The 13,007-nt window shown below is 32.9% G+C and overlaps 2 protein-coding genes across 9 annotated transcripts in view; one reads left to right on the forward strand and one right to left on the reverse strand.

Moving 5' to 3' along the window:
- Positions 1 to 96: 96 nt before the first annotated feature.
- Positions 97 to 863, forward strand: LOC109597363 (28S ribosomal protein S18a, mitochondrial). Its single transcript, XM_020013025.2, has 3 exons — positions 97 to 281; positions 341 to 601; positions 653 to 863. The coding sequence occupies exons 1-3, from the start codon at positions 179 to 181 to the stop codon at positions 775 to 777; spliced, it is 489 nt and encodes a 162-aa protein (XP_019868584.1). The 5' UTR covers positions 97 to 178; the 3' UTR covers positions 778 to 863.
- A 777-nt stretch (positions 864 to 1,640) lies between these two features.
- The window catches only part of LOC109597373 (protein MTSS 1), a 78,644-nt gene continuing 67,277 nt past the window's right edge, over positions 1,641 to 13,007 (reverse strand). Inside the window, exons 4-18 of one of the 8 annotated variants that reach the window (XM_049961921.1) lie at positions 8,244 to 8,328; positions 8,082 to 8,173; positions 7,793 to 8,028; positions 7,442 to 7,735; positions 7,134 to 7,247; positions 6,787 to 6,964; positions 6,545 to 6,729; positions 6,334 to 6,484; positions 6,152 to 6,276; positions 5,982 to 6,093; positions 5,509 to 5,598; positions 4,692 to 4,889; positions 4,073 to 4,387; positions 3,440 to 3,708; positions 1,641 to 3,005 (exon numbers count right to left, since the gene is read on the reverse strand). In XM_049961921.1, the coding sequence (XP_049817878.1) occupies positions 2,898 to 3,005; positions 3,440 to 3,708; positions 4,073 to 4,387; positions 4,692 to 4,889; positions 5,509 to 5,598; positions 5,982 to 6,093; positions 6,152 to 6,276; positions 6,334 to 6,484; positions 6,545 to 6,729; positions 6,787 to 6,964; positions 7,134 to 7,247; positions 7,442 to 7,735; positions 7,793 to 8,028; positions 8,082 to 8,173; positions 8,244 to 8,328 (2,552 nt within the window). In that variant the 3' untranslated portion in view covers positions 1,641 to 2,897. Of the gene's footprint in view, positions 3,006 to 3,439; positions 3,709 to 4,072; positions 4,391 to 4,676; positions 4,890 to 5,508; positions 5,599 to 5,981; positions 6,094 to 6,151; positions 6,277 to 6,333; positions 6,485 to 6,544; positions 6,730 to 6,786; positions 6,965 to 7,133; positions 7,248 to 7,441; positions 7,736 to 7,792; positions 8,029 to 8,081; positions 8,174 to 8,243; positions 8,329 to 13,007 lie in introns of all 8 variants that reach the window. The other 7 variants (XM_049961920.1, XM_049961919.1, XM_049961918.1 and 4 more) reach the window with 7 other exon arrangements.

Genomic DNA, 13,007 nt, shown 5'->3' on the forward strand with positions numbered 1-13,007 from the left:
GCACTTTTGACTTCTGATTGTTATTTATCCGTTTCACAATCATTGAAATAAAAATTACATAAAACTTTCAATTTTTGGCGTAAGAAGAAGAAGAAGAAATGATTGCAAATTTAAGGTTATGTTCTAAGTTAGAACGTATAACCTATTTGACATTTTATTCTTAATATAAATTATTAAAATGAATTCTCTGCTGAGAATAATAAGACACGCACCGAATATAAAATCTGCACAAAATGCGAGTCGTGCCATATCTTTGAGTGCACAGCTTAATTTAAAACAAAGTAAGTATTAATACGTTATAATTGATTTCAGAATTGTTGAAGATATAACACCATTTTAGTTAATGAAGTTCAAGAGGGTAAAACATTGGTTATCTCTGCCGATATTGTCCCATCACCAAGGGAACCTTATTTAATTAAAAATTCAAATTCTAATGTCTGTCCATTATGCGCTCTGGGATTGGAAGTAAAGCACACTGATGTGCTTATTTTAAGTCAGTTTGTCAGATCAGATGGATGTATGTTACCTAAGAGAATCACAGGACTATGTAATATGCAGCAAAGGAAAGTATCGAGCTTAGTGACAATGGCACAAAAAGCAGGTATGTTATGCTTACTATATTATGTTCAATATTACTGACTTCTCTTTGCAGGTCTAATGCCTAATTTGAACCCAGCCAATAGTAAAAAAGATCCTTCAAAACGGTATGGATGGAAAAAATTCAACAAATACTTTGATGAAAGTACTATTAAAGTTAGATATTATAAAAAAGCGTGATTGTTTATAAGAAAAAAATATTAGATTACAATTTTTTTTTAATTCTTAATTATATTTGTTTAAAGTAATAAAAATATAATAAACTATATAGGTATTTAATATGTTAACATTTCATTATTATTTATATTATTGTTCAAACATTAAAACTAAAATATCTCAAAAACAGTTAAAATAATCAAAATTAAATGGTTTACCTTTTTTTCCTAAATTGTGCAAAGAATATGGAAAGTTGTTTGTTGTTGTTTTAAAAAATATTCAGTAGTATATATAGTAGAGTGAGAAAAATGACAATCCCCTAAAATCTAAGTCACTGTATTACTTTGCAAAAATTTATGACACTGGATTATGGGTATGTATTTTAGGATAATACACATTTAAAAACGATTGGACATGTTACGGAAATATGAGAAAAAACAATTATTCAAATTTGAGGATCAAAGAAACTACAAAAAAACTATGTAGATTTTCTTCTTTGTTTGACTTGACCTGCTCTCAAATTTTAACAACCTATTTTATAAACACTTTGTCTATCATTATAGTACTCAAAATTGATGAGCAATATCCTTTGTAATTCAATAACAAATATTGATAAAATCTTGTTAATTTGACTGTTGAGATGTTATGATTTGTAAGTTACTTCTTTCACATCATATCTATCAAGAAAGTTCAAACAAGTTTTGAAATCTATTTATCAGTTGAATTTAGTTTTAACTAGAGACAGACTAAGCCAAGTTCTTGTCTTAAAGTTAAATAATCAAAATCAATGATACCTCACATGGTGCGTGGTGATTCAGTTCGAATAAATGATTTCGTAAATTAGTTTTCCTATATTGTAAATTATCCAGGAAAAAGAAAAACACTTTGTTTTTACAATTTTATTTCTCTTCATACACAACACAAATATTAAGCAAACTGCTTAAAACCATTTATATTTATAAGTAAATGATATCACTTTTAACATGAATATTACAAAGATTATGAATATGAAATAATGATTAAATATTAGATATATACAGTGAAGATACAATATTCTCTTACATCTAAATTTTCCAATGTAAACTAAGTAGTTAAATTCACAAAACCAAATAAAAAACTACAACACTGACTGACAAAATAATGTTTGGCAGAGTCTACAAACAATAAACAATACTAACAAGGTTGTAATATGTTTAAGACGTCCTATAAATGTCAGACAGTGTACCTTTAAAATTATTAATTGCTAACATAAATAGACAAAAACTATATTTGTGCTCTACTTTGCCCCTAAACGCAGTTACACATCATATATTAATGTTTTTTTATTAAATCTTATCTGTATTTACAGCAGGCTAACATTAAACATATTTTAATGCGAAGCAAGGACATATCAATATAGATATTTACATGAAAAATTAAACTATAAAGTTACAACAAAATACAACAAAAAATCACAAAGTCGGTTATTAAAAAAAAGAGAGTTACTTTATGATTTTCTACAAGAGAAATATAAAAATAAATTAATATGAAACAAGAGTTTTACACATAATTTCAGTCCTATAGAATAATACTATTTTTGACTATGCAATATAAAAATAATTCAGTCAAGATTCGTATAATAATGGACGTCAATAATACAGCATACTACAAATATAATTGAACTCTTTCCAATACTAATTGCTTTGTTCGATACAGAGACACTGCAGTTATGAAATAGGAAACTACATTTATCTAATCGTGAATTAATTTTGGTTTTATTGTTAGCATTGTTTTACTATAGAATAGATCTTATTGCGTTGAACTTGTATTGTATGATTTATAATACGTTAACTATACATTCAATGAATATCCCTAATATATTTTAAATCAGTCGCGTTAATATCCAATAAAAGCGGCGTTGATGTGATGATTACATGAGTTATCTAGGCACTTAATACAAATTGGAATATGTGATAAACCATTAAAGATATGTTAAAAAGAGTTTCCTATTCAACAACTAGTACTTAACTGGGTATATAATTAAAATGAATAACAATTTATACATAGACTAACCTAATTTACAGGAGATTTATGTTCGTGTAAAGTTTTCCGAAGAGCCATGAGCTCGAATGCTTGCAAACAATTCACATTTAATTTGGACTCGGTTAGTAAATCTTCGGTGCTGATCGGTCGTTGACAAATTTGGCTCTTTTTAGGGTGGCTCCTCTTTTAATTTGATCCATGAGAGATTCGTGACAGACCTTCGGATCCGGCTAGAATGACAAGAAGAAATGCATTTTAGAAGAGAAATAAATTCTATTTCAAACCCAACACATGTTAGTTAAATATATTCTTAAACAAATTCATAGCTGATACAAATTATATAAATGATTATTCATTATTCTGCACTTAAATGAATAAACAGAAAATTTGACCATCCAATAACATTATGTTTTCATAACAAAGCCTCACACATGGTTAGAAAAGTAAAAAATAGCTTCTCACCTTAAAACATCTCATCATAGCTAAAATTCTGTAAAAGTATTATAGAGTGAATAACAGAATTCAATCACTTCAAAACATTATAACTTCATTGACTTAACGGACTTTTTCATTTTACATAGAATGTCTGATAGGAATCTTACATTATAAATTGAGCCTTAATTCAAAAATTTACGTATAGAGGAAGAACTTTCAATTTCCATACCTGTGCTTTGCTATTGATAATCTGACGGATCTTGTTGGCCTTCAATTGAGCTGGAGGCGAATTACCACCGATATGTTGCTGGTTGAGTTTGGCATTAAGCGAGTCCAGGAAACTCTGACCAGGACCCTTTTTGTTAGCTTGTTGGATCAGTGCGGCCTCGTGGATCTGTACGACGTCCTCAGAGTGTCGTCGAGAACTTCTTGGACTCATGCTCGGCACCAATTTGGCGCTGAGAGAAGCAATGAAACTGGAAGACACACCTCCGGGTCCTACGAGAAAATGTATTAATAACTGTACGATGATAAACTGATGAATCAAGTCACACCATTATCAATCAATTAAATAAATGAAACATAAAAAATAAATATCAAATTTCAATCGTTCTTCTGCATCAATTGTATATAGTTTAATTTTTATTTCAATTAAAATTATATATATATATATATATATATATATATATATATATATATATATATACTTTTCAAAATGTCTTTAATTTCCAAAAAAAGGTCATGCAAAATCAATAATCGTTTTATATGCGTAATACCATATCAAGAAAAAACCTGCATGCAAAACGCCAAAAGTAAACCAAACCAGAAAAAAAATCGTTCATCCGACCGCCACTCGTCTTACCTTCCGCTTTCCGTTCGGCACTCTGCGAACGGAAGTGGTTGATGCGGCGCACGGCGTTCGGACTGCCGCCCATAATCTGCGACGGCTGGGCGTAGACCACGCCGCCCGACTGCGACACGTACGACAGCTTCTGGTTGGCGGCCTGAGCCGCCTGGAACGTGCTCAGCATTGGTTGCTGCTGTGTAGCAGTGTTGGCGTTGGTCGCAGATTGGAACAGGGATTGTGATGAGGCGCTCATGCGCCGTATCGAATTCGGGCTGGCGGGCGTGTGTCGCAGCTCGGTCAGAGCTTTGACCGTTTCTGCGACGTTCACTCCTGCTGAACGATTGAAATTGCATTTCATCTCTTCGTATCATATATTAATTTACCAGTTTGACATATAAATTCGATCGTATAAATGACTTACGTAATGGATAATTAGGTATTTTTAAAAACTGTCTATACTATTTTTAAGGAGAAAAAAATTATACAAAAGAACATAAAACCGACATTTAAATATATGTTTTTAAAATTTAAAACTAATTAGCAAAGAATAAACTGCTTAAAACAGTATAAATAAAAGAATAGCATAAAGAAAGCCAGTACATATGAATGCACGACTTACCCATGCCATGTTTACCTTGCTGATTATTCTGGTTAGGTTCTAAAAGAAAAGCGGGTGGTGGTGGCAGATTCTCCATGCTGCCCATCGAAGTGATTTGCCCGATTGTGTTGGTGTTGGTGATCGAAGAGGTCCTGCGAATAGGCGGTGGTGGCTTGTTGGTCTGCATTGATCCTCTGCGCAGCAAAGTATTCCTCATTGTTCCTCCACACATAGCTAAAACATTGAAATATTAACTAATGTTCTAATTATTTTGTTGGATTATGAGATTTACAAATACAATATAAAAGAAATGAAATTAAACATGAATATTTGAAAGCTTAATTTTGTTGTGGGCCATTTAAATATTTTTAGACTAGAAAATTAAAACTAATTTTTTTTTACTCTTTTCATTCTCGTTTCGTTTCATGGAATGAAGTAAAACATTGCCCTTTTCTGATAAGGTAAATAAATTAATTATTTCGAAAACTATACATCCTAAATAAAAATTTAAGAATATTTGTTGTTTGAAAGCATAAATTATGATACAATTTAAGTTCTAATATAAAAACATCAAAACACTTATAAGTATTAAACCAATTCGTCAAAACAAGCATGCACTGAAATTTTAATGAGGTGATTTGATGACTACATTACACTAAACACTTATTAAATTCAACTATTTTAATATTCGAATTTAATAACAAATTATACAGATGTTTCCAAATTAGGAAAAAGCTGTACGAACAAATAAACAATGTCTACATTACTTCATTTTGGCATTGTTTAAAAATTAATATTTTAATAACACAATGTAGTGTTTGTTTCGCCGAAATCTATTGCTAATCTAATTTACCTGTCATGGAGAGAGGTCGTCTCCTCGCCGCGTTAAGAAGATCGCTGTTGCGGGGTAGCGTGCAATACTTGCTAGCCGTATCGTTAACATCTAAACACACTCTAATGAGCACACTGCATGCTTTAAACATTATAGGTATAAACAAAACCCTTCCCAAAAAAAGTTCTTAAAGCCACCTGTGTGTAATTGGAATATGATAAAACTATTTCTACTTTTTGGGGAAGATTCATCTGTTAGTCATATAAAACTTGTGTTGACAAATATTAAGTTGTTTGTAGTCAACACCCGGTACATACTAAACTCAATTTTTGTCAACAGCACAAATAGATTAACGATTATGAATGAAGTATGGTGTATAATATAAAATAAACAACAAAACAGTTATGGTAAAAGTCATGCAGGAATATTTAATTGATTTTCCAAAAAATAATCAAATTTGCATGCAAAAGCAATCCAAACTTAAGAAAACGAACCATCAGAATGCGCTACATCCTCAGGAGTAAATGTGGTTTGACTGCCGTAACCGCTGGACGATTCCAAGGAGCTCTCGCTGGTGCTACCGTCTTTTTCACCTTCATTTGGCGTCTAAAAAATTCCACAAAAGAACAGTTAGATTCGAAAAATTTGAAAGCACAAATTCTACCTTTTCGTTAGATGGCGGGCTGTTGAATTCCGCTGGTGGTGGAGGAAACGAAGGTTTCTCCTGGGCTTTGGTGGCAGCCATACTAGCCAATTCGTGCATATTTACGTAAGTTGGTTGTGGCGTGTCTGAAAAATAATATTAATTAATTTTCAAAAGATAGTTTACCTTAAAAATAATGTCACCTCTTTTGGATAAATGAGCTGGAAGTGGAGAAGGTTTCTTTAGGGCCGTCTGATCGGCAGTGGTTGGGGGTAGTACCCTGACACCTTGCATACCGGCTATGGTCTTGGCAGGTACATTTGGACCATTTGGCCGTTCCAAGGAAGAACATCTCTGTAACAACGAATAACACGTAAAATATTAATAAGTCATTATAAGTGACAGTCATTATACCGTTGGAAGTGGTGGTTTGACTTGAAGACTCTTGACAGAAGGCGCTGGACTGCGTGGCGGGATAGTTTTGGACGTATCCGTAGGAGTGACCGAAGTGACTGGACTGGCTGGCTGAGACAGACTTTGATCTGGCGCTTGGAATGTGTACACAGTCAACGGTGGACGAGAATGTCCTTTCTCATATGCTGAATGAAATAAGTTTGATATTAAAAATGTTATTTGACAATTGGTGACTTAAGTACCTGACGAGATGGTGTGTGGTCTGTCGCTGATGATGGCCGTGGCGGCCCTCTCGAATTGGATGGTTTCTTGCAAATTCGGCCAGGTTGAAGTTGATGTGGGTACAGCTGCGGCGGGGAATGGAGTACAAGGTGTACTCGAGCTACTGCTGTTTGTGCTGTGCTCGGACATATTCGATACCTACACATATTAAAGATGTTTAAGTTATCAATGAATTTAAGTCGTACAATAAAAAAATAAAAAATAAATCTAAAAAAGTTCCATTGTCGGTTAGGCGTTAGGACTAAATTAAATGTTGTAGGTTTTGTTTTGGTTAGTTGTTTGTATTTGTTTTGTGTTTAAAACTTACCTGTGCAATGCTGAATGAGGAGGGAGGTCTGGGATAAAGTGTGTCTTGGGATGTAAATCCAGAATCTTGGCTAGATACCGACATGTATCTTATTGTACCACTACGACCTACAGGCTACATCCAAGAAAACAAAAACATAGAAAAATCATAAAGTAAATCATAAAAAGCTAGTGTCAAATAAAAAAAAAATTATAAATAGACTATAAAATTAATAACTTGAATAAATAATTAAACAAAATTAATTAAAAAATAAAAATAATGAATATAATCATCCAAAGGACAAATTCAAATCATTAACATCAGTTTACCTGTGACAGGGATCTTTGCCAATGGGGATGGCTTGGAGAGTGGTGGCTCTTGGAGCTTCCCGAAGATGAGCTGTTCAAGGAACTGATCGAACACATTGACGATTTTCTGGAGCCTAAACTGGAGGGCGACGATGGTGGGGTCTGGAACGACCATCCGCTATCCGAACTCTTCAAGTCAGCGATCACCTGTTCCGAAGCTGGGGGAAGGACGCTAGGATCGGCAGTGTGTTTTTCCAATTGTTGTACAGCCTCCTGTAGGTGTCCCATTTCCGTCAACATGGCTACCTCTTCATCCTGTTTGATGAACATGTTAGTGGAAATTGTTTTAAAAAAGATATTTCAAGGACTTACGACGACGGGTTTCAAGAAACCAACGAATGTGCAGAATCTGCTGCGTTCTTCCAACAGGGCTGCTCTGACAGCATGTTTTTCTGTTTCCTCCAGTAGTTGTCTTCGCTCGGTTACGTCTTGCAAGCCGCATTCGAACCGTTTCTGTAGGTCTCCTCCTGCTCCTTTGCGTATCTTCTTCTGCAGTCGTAATGTGTCGGTCGATCGTTTCTTCAATTCCGCTCTGGCCCTTTTGTAATCTAAACACAATATTTTAAGTGATCTTCTTGTATGCTTACTTATTAGTTGTTACCTTTTGCATGGTCTTTGTCTAGATTTAGAACGGTTTTCTTCCAGTCTTCCAGTTTTTCTTGAAGTGGTATAATTAGACACTCCATTATTGTACTGAAAGGATAAAAAATTAATGATTTCTCTAATGTTATTTTGTGATTTAGAAAATTTATGTGTGACTTACCTAGTAAACGTTTTCATTCTGGATTCTACTGCTTTATGCCTGAGGCATATTCGTGTCAAAGCCGTTCCTATTTCCCTTGTGGCACCTGCAATAAAAGTATTTTATAAATTAAAATTTGAAAGTCTATTTTTGATTTGTAAAAAAATTATCCTGCTATACAAGTACAGAAATATTTTGCTGTTAATATTTATTTATAATATATTTTATTATTTAATGAAAACATTTATGTATAAAACATTCCAAAGTTATCAATCAATTTTCTCTGCGTCACGTATTATAATCGCATTGGCTTCACGCAATGATCGTTATCGATAGACCAATTAAGTGCATTTATCTAAATATAACTAAATTATGATCATATGTGAAGCAGTTATACTTTAATAGTCGCTACCGATTCAATTAACCTTAATAAATACAGTTCTCAGACAATTTACGAAAATTGCTCGTTGCAATGTCGATAATGTTATAGGATAACGAATTGGGAATAATTATAATTAACCTAAATAATTGTTATATGAGAAAATTAAATTTATCTATGAACGCATTAATTTATTAACCATAAATATTATTCTTGACGTCCACCATACATTTTTTTAAACTTAAACTATCGCTTCTAAAATGCACCGTTACCGCAAAAGTAGAAGCTATGAGTACCAATACAAGTTGGTAGCAATTTCATTATGTTGGCGACAGGATTTTCTGGTTTCGGATTACACAAACGGCCGTAATATTTATCGTTAATGGAGATGTTGTGCCTACGAGACCAAGGTGTGAAGAACGATGAATTGTGCACTTAACAACAATGTTAACAGGTTTGGCAAACAATGCTTTATAGACCGAGTCTTTTACTTCACTTTTAAGCAATAAAGAAACCAGTATTTATTAGGCATATAATGGTCTTCTCTGCGATAAACTCTACTCTTCCCACCGATTCAGCCCGTGTCTCTGTATAATTTTATCGTGACATGATTTTATTATATCAGAAACGCTGACATCTTTAAATTATTGAGACTACGGCTCTGTTGGATTCGTGCCTTTCTAATCGCTGAATTAACAGAAGCCCATTGATTAATGTCGATATCTTTATGTGCCAACAAAAATGGAAGTTCGATATTTGCATTCATTTCAATAAAAACTAAATTCATCACGATGATAAGAAGTGAAAATATGGACTTTATTTTAAAGCGATGATGTCGAAATGTGGCACAAAAAATTGAAATTAAAACTAATGTAACAACTTTGTTTATATCAGTTCTGATGATATGTAATTTCTGACGTTTCCAACCATTTGAGAATAAATCTTGCATACAAAACTGTATATTCGAACGCGTAAATCAAATATTTGATCGAAATATGTAGCTATAATCAGTCGGGTTGACACCTACTGGCGAGCCAGCCCATTTGTTCAACATCCATTAAAGGATATGCCCATTTTTGTGCTGCCCACAATCGACCACATATTTCACATAACAATCGTTTAGAATGTATTTAACACGAGCTTTACTTGGAATTGACCAGATAACATGCAGTTGGTTGATCTGTAGAACAAAACTTAAATGTAATAACCCACGTTTACGAGAAATAACGAGAGGGGGATAAAAATAACTTCGATTCAATCAATTTTCTTAATATTTATCATGCGAAATATGAGACCTGGCGATAACTTTATTTTAGACGACGACAGCTCGTGTTACCAAGGTTAGAGTTACGGGGTATCGTTGGATCCATCGATTTTTCAATTCATCTCGTCACTTGTTGATGTATCTTGCGTAACTAATTCAGGCCTTTGTGCTTTTTTACGTCGACTACAATGCATAATTCATTCGATGGCGAGGCACGTGTATAAACGTCTAGACGTTATGGTTCACTAAAATACAACAAACAATTATTCCAACAACTGAAACTGTTGCTGATCTTTTGTTGAAAAAGTAAAAGTAGTTGGTACAACAAAAATGGTGATCGTAACACAAATGCGTGACCGGCCGTACGAATAAACAAATATCGAAACCCGTCGTAAAAAGCCATCGCCAGTCAGAAGCCACAACTGTCGAATGTAACGTGATAAAATCCCAGAAACTATTATCTCGCGTCGCAAAATCACATTGTTCGAGAGATTTAATTAAAGCCCGCCATTATGGTGAGCGTCTCTTATTTAAGGCAATGAAAATTTAATTTAACGGTGGGAAATGAGAAACGTTCATGCTAAATCCATTAATATTTTAAAGCACCCGATTCATTTGCGATTCGTGTCGACTGTTTGCATGCATTTTTTAATAACCAGACCATTCACTTTGTCACCATTGAAATGTTGACATTAAAAATTGACCGAATGGTGAATGCGCCAGTGTTTTAATACAACAAGATTAGGGGAATTACAAGGAAACGTGCCGTAGAACTACTTCTAACCGTAACACCTATATAAAGCGCGGCGCATAGACTCACGTTTCGGAGTATACAATTATGCCAGGATTGCGTTGAATCCACAATATTCCGCAACGGATTTATAGGATATCTCTCGATTTTCCCACTACAGATATTCAAACAACTAAATTCCTCCGGTAGGTTATACAGGTTTATTTAGAATTTCAGTATTATCTCTTAACGAGCTTAATTGATGGGTATAAATCGTTCTTTAAATAATTAAATACAGTTATAACTTCGTTCTGGAATTAATAAATGGAATTAATGACTTATATAATTTTTCACGGTTAGCAAACTAATCAGCGAGGAAACTCGTCTTAATAGGCATAACTTTTTATTTGCTTTATTACACCAACATCGAAAGCTTTCTTTAAACAGAAATTCGTTCAGTTTGCGGTTTTCAATTAAAACTTTTCTAGTTTATCAGGTGAGTTACAAGGCTATCAGCAAAAGCAGAACTCTTTCTAAACCAATTATTCTTAGCAATATATTTCTTTCATTCCCAATTAAAAAAATAATATAATGTAACAATTGTGTTAAGATTGATCAAGATTTTTTTGTATTAGTGGTACAAAAAATATGGAATATTTTTCAAAACTGAATTTTTATCCGATGGAATTTTTATCTGTTTTAATGGTGTTAAGCAAATTCGTTAGTTTGTATTTATCGACCGGTACGCCAGCATAACCGCTGATCGTTTTTTGTTTAGGTCTTTTTATCTGATACGTTTTTTGACTTGGAAAGAGTCTGAAATATTATTTTATTTGCATTTAAATTCTTAACATTCTTAACGGTCGGTTTCAGAGTGATGTTTCGAAGATATTGTGTAAATTCCGCACTCAAGGTGGTGTAGAAAATTGATGCAAGCCAGGATGTACACAAAAAACATTCCCAAGATGGATACAATTAAAAAAAGGCTCTCCCTCAAAGATCAAACAAAGCAAAAAATCAAGACAAATTACGGAGGAAATTACGACACAGTTTAATCTAGAAGTTAGTAGCAGAACACTGAGAAATCGCCTTATTAAAGCAAGACTACATGGCTGAATTGCAGTTAAAAAACCATTGCTATTAAAGAAAAACAGAACGTCCTGTTTGGCATTTTGCAAAATCCCACTTGTAATGGGTTCAGAAAAAATGGAACACTGTCCTTTGGAGTGGCGAAAATAAATTTGATTTGTTTAGGTTGAATGGTAGAAAATTTGTGAGATAACCAGTGGGGCAAAGATACTATTTTACACCAAATTCCTACGGTTAAACATGGTGGAGGAAGCATTATGGTTTGGGGATGATTTTTTCCATTCGAAGTTGGACCCTTGATTCAAGTGGGTGTAAAATGAATAGTTTTCAATACGACAACATACACTGGAAAACACCATGTTTCCATTTGTTGAGGAAGAGATGTTACTTCGTTGGCTATTTCAACAAGACAACGATTTCAAACACACGTATAAAATTATTAAAGAGTGGTTTCTGATGATAAACTTAACTGTAATTGAATTGCCATCTCAGTACGTCGATCTAAATAGTATTGAGCTCTTTTATGTAGTATTATACCGTCGCATCCGAACAAAAAACATCAAAAGCAAAACATACAGGAGCATTGGCAACAAACTGTTGACATATTGCAGAGACTGGTAGATTCTAAAAGATGCCAAGCAGTGATAGAACCCAAAGGTTTGTCCCTGTATAATGTTTAGCATAAGCATTTTTTATGAATACTCGACCTGTGTATTGGTTGTGTTTCAAAGTTATATATTATTTATCAGAGAAAAATTTGTTTTCTAATATTAATCACAGAGAAATATGGATAAAAAACTATTATTCAAAAATAAAATTTCCATATGTTATTTGTTTTATTTAACTTGCAATCATTATTTAAGTTCATAATATAGTTTTTATTAATTTTTTAGTATAATTTGTTTTTTATTAATGAGCTTGTTTATAATTTGAAAATCTAATAATTATTTAAATTATATTTTTATATACCTCATTATAAAAATAATAAATTAATAGGTTTAAATATACAGAAATTGATATCCATCTATATAATTTATTACAAATGTCAGATTTTTTGACTGGTTTATTATTTATTTAATTAAAACCTGGTCCAAATCATTTTGTACTGCGAAGTTGTGAAGAAAATATAAATTAGAAAAGTGTGGTGGGATAACTATAAGGATTAGTTTAAAACATACTTATTAGATATTTTTTAGATAAGTAATTTAAATATTTAAACTTGTATATTGAATATTATAAATTAAAGACAATTACATAATCAGTAATTATCCAAATATATGCATTAGAAAAGACAGAAAATTTCATGCACGAATATTTTATTAG

This window comes from Aethina tumida, chromosome 1 (genome assembly GCF_024364675.1).
Source record: "Aethina tumida isolate Nest 87 chromosome 1, icAetTumi1.1, whole genome shotgun sequence".
Lineage (NCBI taxonomy): Eukaryota > Metazoa > Arthropoda > Insecta > Coleoptera > Nitidulidae > Aethina > Aethina tumida.

Coding starts and splice junctions, on each gene's coding strand:
- LOC109597363 (XM_020013025.2), top strand. CDS start 179: ATGAATTCTCTGCTGAGAATAATAAGACACGCACCGAATATAAAATCT. Junction 282..340: donor ACAGCTTAATTTAAAACAAA/GTAAGTATTAAT, acceptor ACACCATTTTAG/TTAATGAAGTTCAAGAGGGT. Junction 602..652: donor GACAATGGCACAAAAAGCAG/GTATGTTATGCT, acceptor TTCTCTTTGCAG/GTCTAATGCCTAATTTGAAC.